The sequence below is a fragment of the Capsella rubella genome, unplaced genomic scaffold, assembly GCF_000375325.1.
Source record: "Capsella rubella cultivar Monte Gargano unplaced genomic scaffold, Caprub1_0 scaffold_5, whole genome shotgun sequence".
NCBI lineage: Eukaryota > Viridiplantae > Streptophyta > Magnoliopsida > Brassicales > Brassicaceae > Capsella > Capsella rubella.
In genome coordinates this window covers 11,411,359-11,425,782 of record NW_006238919.1, presented here as the reverse complement: position 1 = coordinate 11,425,782, position 14,424 = coordinate 11,411,359, and the positions used below count along the sequence as shown (strand labels likewise).

At 38.8% G+C, this 14,424-nt stretch overlaps 4 protein-coding genes across 5 annotated transcripts; 1 reads left to right on the top strand and 3 right to left on the bottom strand.

The window, feature by feature from the left end:
• Positions 1 to 1,471: 1,471 nt before the first annotated feature.
• On the bottom strand, positions 1,472 to 4,349 carry LOC17887029 (UDP-N-acetylglucosamine--dolichyl-phosphate N-acetylglucosaminephosphotransferase). Its single transcript, XM_006291044.2, has 11 exons — positions 3,922 to 4,349; positions 3,589 to 3,676; positions 3,230 to 3,321; positions 3,035 to 3,153; positions 2,835 to 2,950; positions 2,605 to 2,732; positions 2,412 to 2,498; positions 2,231 to 2,291; positions 2,098 to 2,138; positions 1,867 to 1,987; positions 1,472 to 1,765 (listed from the first exon to the last, which is right to left on the bottom strand). Exons 1-11 carry the CDS (start codon positions 4,287 to 4,289, stop codon positions 1,706 to 1,708), a joined length of 1,281 nt encoding a protein of 426 aa, XP_006291106.2. The 5' UTR covers positions 4,290 to 4,349; the 3' UTR covers positions 1,472 to 1,705.
• Positions 4,350 to 4,988: 639 nt separating this feature from the next.
• Positions 4,989 to 8,421, bottom strand: LOC17885742 (glycosyltransferase-like At3g57200). The gene is made up of 11 exons (XM_006292536.2): positions 7,912 to 8,421; positions 7,367 to 7,516; positions 7,233 to 7,285; positions 6,888 to 6,996; positions 6,655 to 6,789; positions 6,529 to 6,573; positions 6,203 to 6,390; positions 5,858 to 5,999; positions 5,719 to 5,765; positions 5,547 to 5,634; positions 4,989 to 5,461 (listed from the first exon to the last, which is right to left on the bottom strand). Exons 1-11 carry the CDS (start codon positions 8,251 to 8,253, stop codon positions 5,207 to 5,209), a joined length of 1,554 nt encoding a protein of 517 aa, XP_006292598.1. The 5' UTR covers positions 8,254 to 8,421; the 3' UTR covers positions 4,989 to 5,206.
• A 796-nt stretch (positions 8,422 to 9,217) lies between these two features.
• LOC17887265 (peptide chain release factor PrfB3, chloroplastic) lies at positions 9,218 to 11,152 on the bottom strand. Its single transcript, XM_006291181.2, has 6 exons — positions 10,922 to 11,152; positions 10,554 to 10,771; positions 10,266 to 10,466; positions 9,958 to 10,164; positions 9,703 to 9,874; positions 9,218 to 9,630 (listed from the first exon to the last, which is right to left on the bottom strand). The coding sequence occupies exons 1-6, from the start codon at positions 11,055 to 11,057 to the stop codon at positions 9,353 to 9,355; spliced, it is 1,212 nt and encodes a 403-aa protein (XP_006291243.1). The 5' UTR covers positions 11,058 to 11,152; the 3' UTR covers positions 9,218 to 9,352.
• Positions 11,153 to 11,458: 306 nt separating this feature from the next.
• Positions 11,459 to 14,098, top strand: LOC17886650 (GTP-binding protein BRASSINAZOLE INSENSITIVE PALE GREEN 2, chloroplastic). 2 transcript variants are annotated; one of them, XM_023782822.1, is made up of 4 exons: positions 11,459 to 11,658; positions 11,745 to 13,105; positions 13,334 to 13,501; positions 13,584 to 14,098. In XM_023782822.1, exons 1-4 carry the CDS (start codon positions 11,544 to 11,546, stop codon positions 13,938 to 13,940), a joined length of 2,001 nt encoding a protein of 666 aa, XP_023638590.1. In that variant the 5' UTR covers positions 11,459 to 11,543; the 3' UTR covers positions 13,941 to 14,098. The 2 variants fall into 2 exon arrangements, with proteins under 2 accessions (XP_023638590.1, XP_023638589.1); XM_023782821.1 differs by having other exon boundaries at positions 11,742 to 13,105.
• The last annotated feature ends 326 nt before the right edge of the window (positions 14,099 to 14,424 follow it).

Sequence of the window (14,424 nt, the reverse complement as noted above, 5' to 3'; positions counted from 1 at the left end):
TGTTTCTGAGGTGCTTCAGCTAAGGCTTCGTGCGATGGTGGTGGATACCGTTACGGATGCTCGTGACAGGATTTCTTGGGGGCCAAGCCATGATGGTGAGTTTACTGTCCGGTCTGCGTATGATTTCCTTACACAAGATGGGACGTGTAAGCCAAATATGGGATGTCTTTTCGATAAGGTGTGGAGGGCTCGGGTTCCGGAGCGGGTACGAGCTTTCTTCTGGTTGGTAGTTAACCAAGTGATCATGACAAATTCCGAGAGATTCAGACGCCACCTCTGTCAATCCGGATTATGTCAAGTTTGTAAAAGCGGAGAGGAGACTATTATGCACGTGTTACGTGATTGCCCGGCCATGTCAGGTTTATGGGACCGGTTAGTAGCTCCTAACAAGCGAGGTGTCTTTTTTAGCCAATCCTTGTTGGAGTGGGTGTTCGGGAATCTTAAGGATATGTCGATGAGTTTTGAGGTTCCTTGGGCAACTCTGTTTGGCATGGCAGCTTGGTGGGGCTGGAAGTGGAGGTGTAGTAATGTTTTTGGTGGAAATAAGAAATGCCGAGATAGAGTTCAGTTTGTGAAGGATGTGTCGAAGGAGGTGTATCGAGTGCACTCGAGAGAAATGATGAGCCCGGTGGCTGGTCCTCGCCTAGTTAGACAGATTGCTTGGGTTCCTCCGACGGCGGGTTGGGTAAAGTTGAATACGGATGGTGCATCTCGGGGTAATCCGGGTTTAGCCACGGCAGGAGGAGTTTTACGGAGTGAGGATGGTAGTTGGGTGAGGGGTTTTTCTCTTAATATAGGTTATTGCTCAGGCCCGTTGGCGGAACTTTGGGGGGGTGTATTATGGGCTGTACCTCGCGTGGGATTTGAAGTGTCCGAGGGTGGAGCTTGAGGTGGATTCTAAAATGGTGGTGGATTTTCTTACGACAGGGATTAGTGATTCTCATCCGCTGTCCTTCCTAGCACGTTTGTGCTATGGCTATCTTTCGAAGGACTGGAGTGTCCGTGTTTCTCATGTGTATAGGGAAGCTAATCGCCTCGCGGATGGGTTAGCGAACTATGCATTTTCTTTACCTTTAGGCTTTTATTGTTTTAATGTTGTTCCGCCGGATTTGGCGTCGTTTTTAAACGAGGATGTTGTTGGTCAGCCTCGGCCACGAAACGTTATTGTATGATTTTTTAATTTTTAATAAAACATAGGGAGGGCACTAACTCCCGTCAATTTACAAAAAAAGGATATTTCAATTGTTTAGTTTATTAAAAAAAAGCTGCATGATATCTTCAACTCATAACAAAGTTGAGTCTAAAAAGAAGCTTACAAGATTCACGAAGCTACCAAGAAAATATTGTTTTTAATAAATTTTCTTTAATTTTTCATTGAAACTTTCCGTAGTAACTAAACTAATTTTAGTGTATTTACTAGTTTTGTGAACCGTGTATGTATCCGCTTTAGTGACTCGAGATTGGTGAATGATATGTGTGACAACATTCCAAGTCAAATGGTTCTGATTCGTTCCTTGGGACTGATACTGTTGAGATATACTCGCCTTAGATGGGAAACTCTCTAAGTGAACTAAAATGATTGGTACTAATATATATTGGACATGAAACAAAAACAACTTCTCTGTGTGTGTGTGTAAATGCTAAGGTAAAGAGCTGAAACGAAGAACACGTTTAGAGAGAGAGAGATCTTCACGTCGCAGAGATTTTATTTGTACCAACCAGCAAGGAAATGCCGAAGCATGAAACAAAAGGCACAAGCTAGACCCTGCAATATAACACACACAAACCAAATTTGTGACTTCTCTTTCTCTCACACAACAAACTAACTGGTGTATTTACAGATCATATGGGCATTAACAAGCTTACCTGGAAAACAAGAAGATGAATACATAGAGACTTTTCTGATTTCCTACCAAATATCCTCAAGTACACGTTCACCAGTGTCCCATCTTTTGCTCCTGTCAACAGTCCTGTAGCAGGATCAAACCTGTTCAAAAGAGAGAGGAACAAAGAGTCACGTGTTGCTTTTATATAACAAAGAGTCATATGTGTCGTTGGCTTTGCTTTTATGTAAAGTGACCAAAAAAAAAGGCTTACTTGGGAAGACGATGCCGTGGACATTTCACAATACCAGCAAGCTGAAGAGTTACACCATAGCAAGTTAGATGCTTTCACATGAAATTGAAAAGTAACAACAGAAAGTGTGAGCGATGAAGAAAGGCAATCAAACCTGCGGAAGCGACAGTAGAAAATTCAACACTTGTGGAAGAAAAAAGATTAGGAGGGTTTCACTGCGAAAGGGAATTTCCAAAAGCTTAAGTTAGTTAACTGCAGGCTTCACACGTAAGCAAAACTGAAAATCATGAGTCTATAAGTACAGGGAAATAAGGAAAGTATAGTTTGAATTACACCTGAAGTGACCAAGAATGCCAACAACCGCCATAGTCATTCCGGCAAAGACTGTGTAAGTGTCTCCAACAAAAACTGCAGACGGGTACCTTACAACACCAAAGAGTCGACATGAATGTGGTTAGAGAAATCAATCCTCGTTGTTTGTTTACCTGATAGATTTAAGAGAAAAGGACTTGAAGTTGAAAGTATTACCAATTGTAGGCAAGCATTGCCAATGATGTTGCCATCAACGGCTGAGTAAGGTAGATTGAGAAGGCATGAGCTTGATGATACTCAGTATCAATAGATGCTCCGATTTGCATGACATTGTGTATTAGGATCTACAAGTAACTGAGAATGCATCATATCTTTACTTAAGAGAAACCAGCCGGAGGTACATTGGGACAAACAAATTTTAGACGCATTTTGACTGCAGAACTTACAGCAGCTGCAATAACTACGGTTTGACCGATCTCAAGGCCATTCAGACCAGCATGAATGTTTATAGAATTTGTGCAAAAAACAGCCAGTAGCGCCATATATAACTTATATATCCGTCCTGCCACGATAAAGTACAAAATTAAGGAAATCAATTTGAAAATAGCTAATGATGGTTTAATATTTTATACAAGAAGAATTGTACCTAGATCAAGCACTTCCAAGCCAACATAAGAAACTAGAGGTTTCGGTATAACGATAGTTGTATGTCCAGCATATGCCATCAGCAGTGGAAGGGTCGCAAAAGATGGCAGGAGAAGTTTCCTGAAAATTGGCAAGAATTAATGTGTGAACAGAAATAAAGAATGAATTCAATCCAACAAATAAGAATTGCACCTACACTCTCCAAGGCACATCAAGGACGTCATCTACAAATCCAAGCAAAATCATGAAGCAAATAGATGCCAGAGCTGCATTGTACTCTACAAGCCACTGCAAGAAGTCATTAACCAGACTGATGAATTGCATCAAAGCAATAAATGGGGTAAAAGCTACCAAGTTCACAGTTTACATTCGTCTAGCGACAAAAAAATTGCATTTGACATAACGGCTCAGTGTAAACACATATGCAAAGCAGAGAAAAAAAAAAGATTGAAAATTGGTAAAAGAGGATTATCACATGAGATTTACATAACCAATGAATGACCCACTCAGCCAAAAGAAATGAATGATCAAAGGTAGGAGCTTTTGCACACTTACCACCGAATCTTCTGTGAAATTAAAGAACTGAAATACTATCGCCACTATCAAGAAGACAATACCGACAACGATTCCCAATGACTCAGGCCTACAAAGACATAAGATTGCAGAAAATAAGCACATTAAAATTACCAATGACACACGCAGATGTCCCAGAGATCAAATCAAGCCTAAAAATGTATGGAATATGAATTAGAAAATGAGACACTTCATACTTTTCCTCTCCTCCTATAATATCAAATCTAAGAGCCATCCATTTCAAGAAAAAACAATGAACACTAATACCAATTTGAAATCTAAACAAGAAACAAATCAAAGAGGGAAAAAACTTACACTTTAACTTCGCCTTGACGAGTGCCTCTTTTGTTGATATCAAAACCAAACATATTACGCCTCAGAACGTATCTAGCAGCCACAGGAATCAATTTGAGTGTGACAAAAAAACCAACCAAGCTAAGCCCAGCGTTAATGAGGATCGGACGCTTGAGCTCGTTGTCAACATTGTAGTGGAAACAGAGAAGGTAAAGGTAAATCGAACATAGAAGCGAAGAGATCACAAAGATCACGCCCAATTTCGGCGGTGCGAGACGGAAATCCTCTCCGGAAACAGTGGCTTTCTGCTCCGCCGGCGACGGAACAGGTTCAGATGGAGCTGGTTTGGCGGAATTAGCCAGCGAAGAAGTTCTCTTACGAGCTGCCATGGTTGGCGATTTTGGTTCCCCGCCTCTGGATTTGCTTCTTCGACTTTTCGCTGAAGCTTCAAAGTCTGTGTAGCATTTAATTAGAACTTGCTACTTCACAGCAATACGACACCGTATCACACTTCACTAAGAAGTAGTACTATTATTTTTGTCGAAGAGAAAAGATTTTTAAAAAGTAAAGTATAAAGAAATAAAATAACTATGGGAATCATGTGAAATTGCTTGATTACTATTCTTTTTTTTATAAAAAAAATCAAAAGTGTAAGAAAGAAGTTATCAAGATTTATAAAGACGAGAATGCTGCAGTAAGAGTAAATCATACGTATAGATTGGCCAGATCCACATTGTTGTATAAGCTAATGAGATATCTTATTCTAAAGTAGACGTAGTGTGATAAGTTGTTGATAAAAAACCACTTTCTCATGTAAGCAGAGTAACTCAGCTGAGATGAGTGAAACTTAAGTTGTCTGAGTAATATAAAAACTTTAATTTCCTCATTCTTGAATCTGTCATTGCCTCAACCTAAAAATGAAGTTGTAAAGAAGCTAAAGATGTTCCGAAGCCAAACTTCAAATTTCAGGAAGATCATAAATCTGAAGATTAGAAGTTAAATAGACAGCAAAAGGAAACAGAAACACTAGTATCTAAGGTTGAGGATTCATGTTCATATGAAGATAATATAGCACAAAAGAAAACCAGTAGTCAGATCAGGAAGGCCATGAATTTGTATGTGAAGTTAAGAATCGTCAACATGATCAAGTATTCTGCATAGTACATATGATGAAGCCTGCTATATGATGTTCCTCTTTATCTGTAGAATCATTATCTGTGTATAACCTAAACGAAAATTTTCCTAAATGTACACCAGAGCTCAGGTTCATAAATCACTCTAAATATTCCACTCTTTGTAAACATTTTTAAGTATCAGATTGTGGTTTTAAGTGGGTTGCTTCCAAGCCTGGAGGCGATAGTGGTGGTACCGCTGATGTTTGATATTCACCGCCAAGATCAAGATGAAATTCCAACACCCTCCTCCTACCAGTTGCCTGAGATGATTCTCGGGTAACGCTTGAAGTCGAAGCAGCAGTTGAAGACTTGTTTGAGAGAGACATGTGAGCTGCAGTTACCACGGAGCTGAAAACACCCGCTTCTCTTAGCTCTTGGATTATAACCTGTCAGAGATGATAGCTTGTGGAAAACCATACATTGATCGATCATGTCAAATATAAGAGGTTGGTTGGGTTTGTTGTAACTAACCATAGGAGCATAAATGCGGGTCAGAATTCCCTTTCTAAGCAGTTTCAACTTCAATTTTTCATCTGCCCACACAACATGCTCTCTGTACCTGTATTAGTGAAGCTTGTTAAATTGCCGCAGCAGGGGAAAATGGGATGAAAAGCAGTGATTATATTTAAATCTATATTAATACCATTGCAGCATTTCCTCTGAGCTCGCAGTTGAAGCAATAATAAAGGCCTACATGAGATGGCCAAAAGCTGTGACTCCAGAGTTCAAATTCTTAGTAATATGCAGGAAAAAGAAAGGATTAAGTATAAATCTCCACTCACAGCTCTGTCAAACTCCAGCATGAAACATCTCTTGACATCCACTTTAGTAGGCTTACAGCCACAACGATCACGTCTTGAAGTAAGATCTGAAAATCTAGTATAAGTGTAGTGCAGCACTGCAGCTTCTTCTAGTTTGACCTCACTGTAAACAGATGCCATATAAAAGCCACAGAATAGTTAGTCCCCCTCAAATAATGGAAATTGAGAGGCTCAGGCTCGTCCATGTCCCACTACAAGCTTCTATTGAACAAACCACACTAGAGTCTAACATATTATATACAGGGCAAAACGATGCCAAATATAAAAAGTCAAATGATAAGACAAATTAACGAGAAAAGAGAATACTTTGGACTCTTTCTGTAGTTGTGCCATCGATGAGCACCATTGGGACGAAGATGGGCCTGAACACGGGCAGCAGATTTCCCATTTCCATAGGTTAGGAAATAGTTTGGATTTCCACGAGTGGCATCTTTATAGCTTCCAAAGTAGACATCTCTCGGAAGATGGTCATAATTCTTCTTGAACATTGATACCTACAATAAAATGAAAGTACAACAAATAAGAACGGTATTTAGATTTGTTAAGATAATCATGTAGCCATGAAGGGTAAACAATCATGTGATCAACTTCTCATGGGGGCATAACATAGGTTCAGATGATAATTTTTGCACCTCACTGAAAGGTTCCCTGATATCATCTCGCTCAACGCTGCTCTCCTGAAACACGGGCAATGCTGATGAAGCCAGAGGAAACTATTTATAGTTTAAAATGAAGATCTTATGTCAAGTAAGACTCACATAATTTGGAAAGATAACTATATCCACGTTTGCAGATACATTTCCCAGCAATTTGCGTAAAGAATATTCATGGGTTCCGGAAGGATGTATAAGCTCGTCCGTGTCAAGATGAATTATCCACTCCATACCAGAGTCCTAAATACACCGCATAATAGAATACAGTTGGAATTTATTACGTTATCAAGTGATTATTAGCAAATGCCGTAATCAGCTATGGAACATGTAAAAGATACCTGAGCCATGGTGATTGCCATTTCCATGTTCAATGATTGTTTCACGAACAATTCATAGTTACACGGTTTGTAGAAGAAGCTCGCCAGCCAAGTCTCATTCCATATCCGGCTGAAAACCGAAAGGCAATGAAATATCATATTAGTGGTAAAGAAGTCCCAGCAAAACTTTTTAGTAGAGACACGACAATCATAACAAAGGCACAGTATATTAATTACCAATCTTTTCTAACTGAAACACTTGATATCAATCAATGGATTCTATAATCTTTCTGCAATAAAAACTTTCTTTCTACCGTTTCACCTGAGAGTAAAACATATCAACAAAAATGCAGCAGACCAGAATACCTTTTGGCTTGTCGTTCTTCTAATTCTTTTGTCCTGTGTATAACTTTTACACCCTGCAAAAGAAATCACACTGGCAATAAGAAGAGAGGAAAAGAAACTAGTGTCAACAGACAAAGAATAGTTGCAGTGCTTACTGGGATGGTCTCCAAAACTCGAGACACATTTGGGGATGCAGCCTTCCCCTCAACAAATAGATAAAAAGTTGAAACTCCAATAACTTTGTGAAAGAAAATCCATGGCAGTGTTTGCTCTAAGCCAGCAGAAGTGCTTGTTGTAATGCATATCTAGCAAGCATAAAAACAAAAGAACACATATTTGCAACAAAAAAAAAAAAAAAGTCTGAAACGTTTCATAAATCTGATTATAAATCACAAGTTATCCCACAGCACTCAAATCAAATCTGAGGCCATAGACCAAAGTAGCAGAGATTTACTTCACTCTAGCTAAACCACTTAATTGCACGTTGTTATGGATATCTCATCAAACCCGTTTGACTGGAACAATTTCATAAATTAGTTTCAAGATGAGAAATCCATCACAATGAAATACATAACAAGGATCATTCAGCGATACATGGCAATCACAGATATATGAACAGGAACACACTCGTAAAAATCAAATCAGATGAAAAACCAAACCAAAATCAGAAAACCCAAAATTTGGATAAAAAAGGGCTCACCCTAGGTTTCAGATCCGATTGGTAATCAAAATTCCAATCCCGGAAATAAGGAAACGAAGGGGCACGACTCTGACCCAAAAGATCAACGCAACCCGAATCAGAAACCGAACGACGGGAGGAACGTTTCTCTTGGGTTGAAACCATTCCGGGGAACTCGTGATGATCCGTAGACCAATGGGCAACCGGGTCGTCGAGACCGCCGCGCCATTGAAGAACGAAGGCAAAACAGGCGAGGGAGAGAGGAAGGAGAGTCACGAGCAGAATAAGTCGCGAGGAAGATGATGTTGAGGAAGAGGATGACACAGAGGGTTTCGAGGAGGAAGAGGAGTAGAGACCCGCCATGCGACAGAAAACGCCAGTGGCATAGAATAAGAGTATGAGATCCAATGTAGAGGACTGTGTATATAGAGATGGTGTGTGTGTGTGATGTGGGAGGGAGACGAAGAAATTGAAACTGAAAATAATTTGAAAGGAGTCTCTCTCTCTCTCTCTCGTTCAATTGATGACGGAGCCGTTTTTCAGTTAACCTTTCTTCATATTTTCTTCGTTTTTAATAAATAAATAAACAATTTCCTTTTTTTCGTCAACATTAATTTCCATTTTCCCAACTATTTCCATTTTTTCTTCTTTCCTTTGCTGAATAGATTAAAATATAAACATTATATTTAATCTTCATGGTGACATTAATTTGGTATAAGGACTGTTGTTTGACACATTTCCCATAATCTAAATTTTTACCAAAATGAATTTTTCAAGTGAGTATTATAATGTAGCTAAAAGTTGATAACTATAAATTATTCAAATTACTTATTAATGCCAGTATAAAATTTTGGTAAACAATAAATTAGATCTTCTGACTAGCTTTTTCATTTATTTATTTATTGTTGAAGTGTAAGCTGAGATCAAATATTAAAAAAAAAAAGCTTTTAATTTTAGGACAACCCCGACGAAATAGTTGGTCTTCCGGCAACGAAAAAGTAATTAGATTTACTAATCTAGGAGCTTTGATGATATTAAAGTTTCTGCCAAACTCTCTTACTAGAGGAAAAGTTTTTTCTGCCAAACCTTTATTTATTTACCTTTTTTATGGACTAGATAACAATAAGCAAGTAACTCGAGAATGTAATCGACGTGACACGACAATTATTGCAACAGCTATGTCTCTCTGATATGACTTTCTCCAAGCTGACAGTTAAAACTTAAAAGTATACAGAAGACACTAGAGTCTCATAGTTTTGATCTAAAACTTAAAAGCTAGCTTTAATTAGTTTTCGTCACCAGTTCCTACTTTGTTTGATTGTTAGACTCGTATCTTGTTCTTGTTTCTTGACAAAAGAAAAAGTATAATAGAAGGCTCTATATATATATACACACAAGCCAAGCAAACCATTTGTTGCTTTGGATACAATAGACAACTAAAGTGTACCAATTGATTAAAAGCCTAAATCGCATCAACTGAACTTCTCATGCCAATATGAGCTCCAAGGAGTGGTCCAATGTTCCCATCCAAGACAGATTTCAGGTCCAAAATCTCTAAACCGGTTTTCTTATCAACCACCATCTTGTGACCCTTAGCGACATACCTCCTCGTTTCTTCCAATATGTTCTTTCTGTTGATTTTATTTACATCCGAGATCTTTTGCTCTTTCGCTATCACAAGCAACTTCGCCTTTAACCGGTTTAGCGCTTTGATCCTGTTTGCAAACCGGTTTCTTTCTCCTGCATCAACAACCTATATTATAATGTCTGCATAATATGCAGTAGACCAGAGTGTAATGTGCTTAGAGATACCTGAAGATTCCACTGTAATTCCACTTGGAATATGTTGAATACAAACCATATGCTCAGCTAATTTTTTATTCTCTTTTCCTGGATACGATACAATCAAATCCTCGTCCTTTATGTCAAAATCAGGTGATGCTCTCAAGAATAATGGTATGACATCAACAGTCGCTGAACATTCCTGGCGCAAAGAAAATATCTTTTAAATTCTTTCCCGGGCAGGCAAATGGACTAGAAAGAGAAGTTATAACTGATAATGTATACCTCATTAGAAGTGGAACTTGTGATTAGGCGATGGACACCTCGTTCACCTAAGAGATAACCATAAGCAAACTCGTATTCAAACTCTATTGTGGCTGAATTTACACCTCTTTTATTGCTCAAGAAGCTACATTTCTCAGCTACCCTCGCTTTTTGGCCTAGCTTTTCTGCCCATTTGATATACATTCTTACAACTTGCTCTGTCCATATCTGCAAGTCCAAAATGTGTATAAGAACGTACAGTAACTAAGACACAACTAAAGAGTTGGAAACTGTAAGTGCCTTGAGATTTGAGAATTGATGAAACCGACCTGTGATTTTGTGTCTTGGGATCCAGATTTAATAATCATACAAGCGCCTTCAGAGTCATATTGTTCCCTAAGAAGCTTAGACATCTCATAGTGATCCAAAGATCTACTTACATCAAGCGATGAATCGTAGGCTTGCTCAAAGAGACTGTAATCTATAGCATCCATCTCACCCAATTGCATGATTAGCTTAGCTTCTTCAGCCTAGTTAACAGACACATTCAAAACTAATTTTCTTGCAAAAGAAAAAAAAAAAAGCAAAAAGATTTGTTCAGAATAAGTAAAAAGAACCTTGTATTTGAGGTCTTTGAGGATATCAACTGCTTTCTCTCGATCAGCTAATTTGAGAAGAATCTCATCAGATTTTACTGGATCATCCCATAAATCATAGTAACGCATCGTTTCTTCTTGCTTTATCCATTGCTCTTCTTCAAGCTCAAGAGCATCAGGTGCTAACATCTCAGCCTTAAGAACAACATCTTTAATCTTCTTTTTCAGTGAAAACAATCCTGAGGCAAATTATACACAAAATGCCACACCAAACCAAAACCTTTTCAAAACCATAAAGCTTCCAACTTTAAGCTGTTTAAAGAACAAATCCCAAAACACAGTTCCAAATTGACTATTTTTCTTAGCCTAAACATTCATCAGAGACATACCCAATTGCTTGTAGACGGCATCCATGTCATCCATTGACTGAGAGGCTCGAACAGAGAAGAGCAGAAATCTAGATGGTGTCCTCTTCCTGTACAAGCGTCGCCATGAGAAGCCTCCGCCTGTAATCTTTGCCGCCATTTTTTCTTGCCGGAGCTCCGACTAAAATATTAAATGGGGTTTAAGCTCGTTTCTTTGTCTGCGTTATGGGTCTCCACAACCTTATCCTTAAGACTCTGTTTTAAAATTTGAGCCTCTAATGTCTTCCACGTAACTCCCATTCATTCTCATAAAGCTTAGTCATTTAGACACAAAGGGAATCAACAGAACTGAATTGTGATACATTTATACGAGCATTAGAAAACTAATTCTTACGAGTAATCATATAATCCAGTGTCTAACGCTCTCTCTCTCTCTCTGTTTTTCGACCTTTCCACTGAATTGAAGGGTATTTATGTAATTATGTGTAGGGTTTAGACTTTAGAGTGAAGTCGGATTTGAAGTAATACGGTGCGTTTTAGTTATCTGAGACTATCCTCTCGAGTGTCGACGGAGTTGCTTATCACGGCAAATTTTGGTTCATAACCAAATTATTAGTGATAGTTGATAGTATCAAGCTCGACGAAAATGGTGGTTTTGGTTTCAAGTACCGTGACGATATGCAGAGTAAAACCAAAGCTTGAAGATGGCAGCTTTCGCATTAGCCGGTTAATACCCAGACCCGAATTTCCATTTTTCTCAGGTGAATTTACTTTTCCGTTTTGTTGAAATTCGGATAAGTTTCTCATTTTCGTGATGAGTATCTGAAAGAACTCAAATTTTCAGTAGGGTTGAGTGATGAGAAGACGAAGAAGAAGAAATGTTTTGTTTCGGTTCAGTGTTTAGCTGTGAAGAAAGAACCAGTTGTTCAAAGCGTGGAGAGAGTTAAAGGGACAATTTTTCCCAAGAGGGCAAAAAATCTTATCATGAGCGAAGGAAGAGATGAAGATGAGGAGTATGGGAAGCTCATTTGTCCAGGTTGTGGGATTTTTATGCAGGACAATGATCCAGATTTACCCGGATATTATCAGAAGAGAAAGGTCACTGCAAAGAACTTAGTAGTTGATGAAGAGGTGGAATATGATGAGCTTAATGGGTTTGAAATGGTAGATGATGATGATACTGATGATGTGAAGGAGGAGGCGGAGGGGGGAGATGATGGAATGGATGATGAGATCAAGAATACAATAGATGGTAGCAACTCTGAAGGTGAGAGTGAGTTTGACTGGGAATCAGATGAGTGGGGAGACAAGGAAGAGCTGATTGATATTCAATTGGATGGTTTTGCCCCGGCTGGTGTTGGATATGGTAATGTCACTGAGGAGAGGGAGAAGAAGAAACGGGTTTCGAAAACAGAAAGGAAGAAGATAGCTAGAGAGGAGGCAAAGAAAGACAATTTTGATGATGTGACGGTGTGTGCTCGTTGCCATTCTCTTAGGAATTATGGCCAAGTGAAGAATGAGGCTGCAGAGAACCTCTTACCAGATTTCGATTTTGATAGGTTGATATCAACTAGACTAATAAAACCGATGAGTAATTCCAGCACGACAGTTGTAGTTATGGTTGTTGATTGTGTCGACTTTGATGGTTCGTTTCCCAAACGAGCAGCCAAGTCTCTGTTTAAAGTGCTTCAAAAAGCTGAAAATGATCCTAAGGGTAGCAAGAACCTCCCAAAACTTGTGCTTGTTGCAACAAAAGTAGACTTACTTCCAACTCAGATTTCACCAGCTCGGTTAGACCGATGGGTGCGCCACCGTGCCAAGGCTGGAGGAGCGCCTAAGCTAAGTGGGGTTTATATGGTTAGTGCTCGCAAAGATCTTGGTGTTAAGAATTTGCTAGCTTACATTAAAGAGTTGGCTGGTCCAAGAGGAAACGTGTGGGTTATTGGAGCTCAGAACGCAGGGAAATCTACTTTGATCAATGCCTTATCCAAGAAAGATGGTGCAAAAGTCACTAGGCTCACGGAAGCTCCTGTTCCTGGAACAACTCTTGGAATATTGAGAATTGGTGGAATATTGTCTGCAAAGGCGAAGATGTATGACACTCCCGGCCTTTTACATCCCTACCTTATGTCCCTGAGATTAAATTCAGAGGAGCGGAAAATGGTTGAGATAAGAAAGGAGCTTCAACCTCGGAGTTACAGAGTCAAGGCAAGCTCTCTCTTATTCATATCTTAACAGTTTTTCTAAGCTTTTGTCTGCTCCCAGAGTTGAGACCTAGAGCTAAACTTTAGAGCTTCTTGTAACCAGTACCGAAAATTGATGAGGTAGAAAACCATTAGATAGATACAGTGTAGCAACTGTTCTATTGCTTTAATATAAGTACATGAGTTTGTGTTCCACGAATTAAATTGGTTCTGCTGAATCTTTCATTTGCAGGCCGGACAGTCTGTTCATATTGGTGGCCTGGTCAGGCTAGACCTCGTTCGTGCATCGGTTGAAACAATATACATAACAGTATGGGCATCGCATAGTGTTTCATTGCATCTAGGAAAAACGGAGAACGCTGAAGAAATACTCAAGGGCCATTCCGGTTTACGCCTGCAGGTAAGTAAAGCTTGTTTCTTGCGCATTTCCTTATTTTTGCAACATCAGAATGTAATGGAAACCCTTTTTTAATATTAAATAGCCACCAATTGGAGAGAACAGAGCGTCTGAATTGGGAAACTGGGAAGAGAAGGAGATTCAGGTGACGGGAAGTAGTTGGGAAGTGAAAAGCATCGACATTTCAGTGGCTGGTCTTGGCTGGTTGGCTCTTGGTCTCAAAGGTGAAGCAACACTAGCATTATGGACTTATCAGGGGATTGATGTAACCTTGAGAGAACCATTGGTTATTGACCGAGCGCCATATCTTGAGCGGCCTGGCTTCTGGTTGCCAAAAGCCATAACCGAAGTGCTTGGAACCCATTCTAGTAAGCTTGATGAAGCTCGTAGGAAGAAGAAGCAACAAGACAGCACAGATTTTCTCTCTGAGGATGTTTCATAGTAACCTGTATGTACTTAAAGAATAGGGATTCAGATCTAGTGCTGATACAAGTTACAGATTAGCTTACATCAGTGTAGTCATTTTGGAAGGTTTATTTTGGTTTGTGTATCTTCTAAATCCACATGGATTCATTTCAATCCATTTTAAAGTTCATATAATTTTAAGAGATATATAACTAGTTTGACACAAATCTAATCAAAAATAACACCCAAACTAAGATGAAAACTAGAATGACCCAATCTAATTTTATAATATGGATTATAAAATAAGCAAAGTATATTTGAGTTTTTTTTTGTGTCTTTAGTATGTTTTAACTAAGAAATCTTCAAACATTTGTTAACATCCTTGGCTTTTATTTCTAAACTATGAATTAAATACACAGATTTTAGCTTAGGATTAGAATTCATAAATCCACCAAAACTCAAAGAACAAAATACATTGGTTAAATTCAAATTTATTAGAAAATATTTAATCTAATGAACCT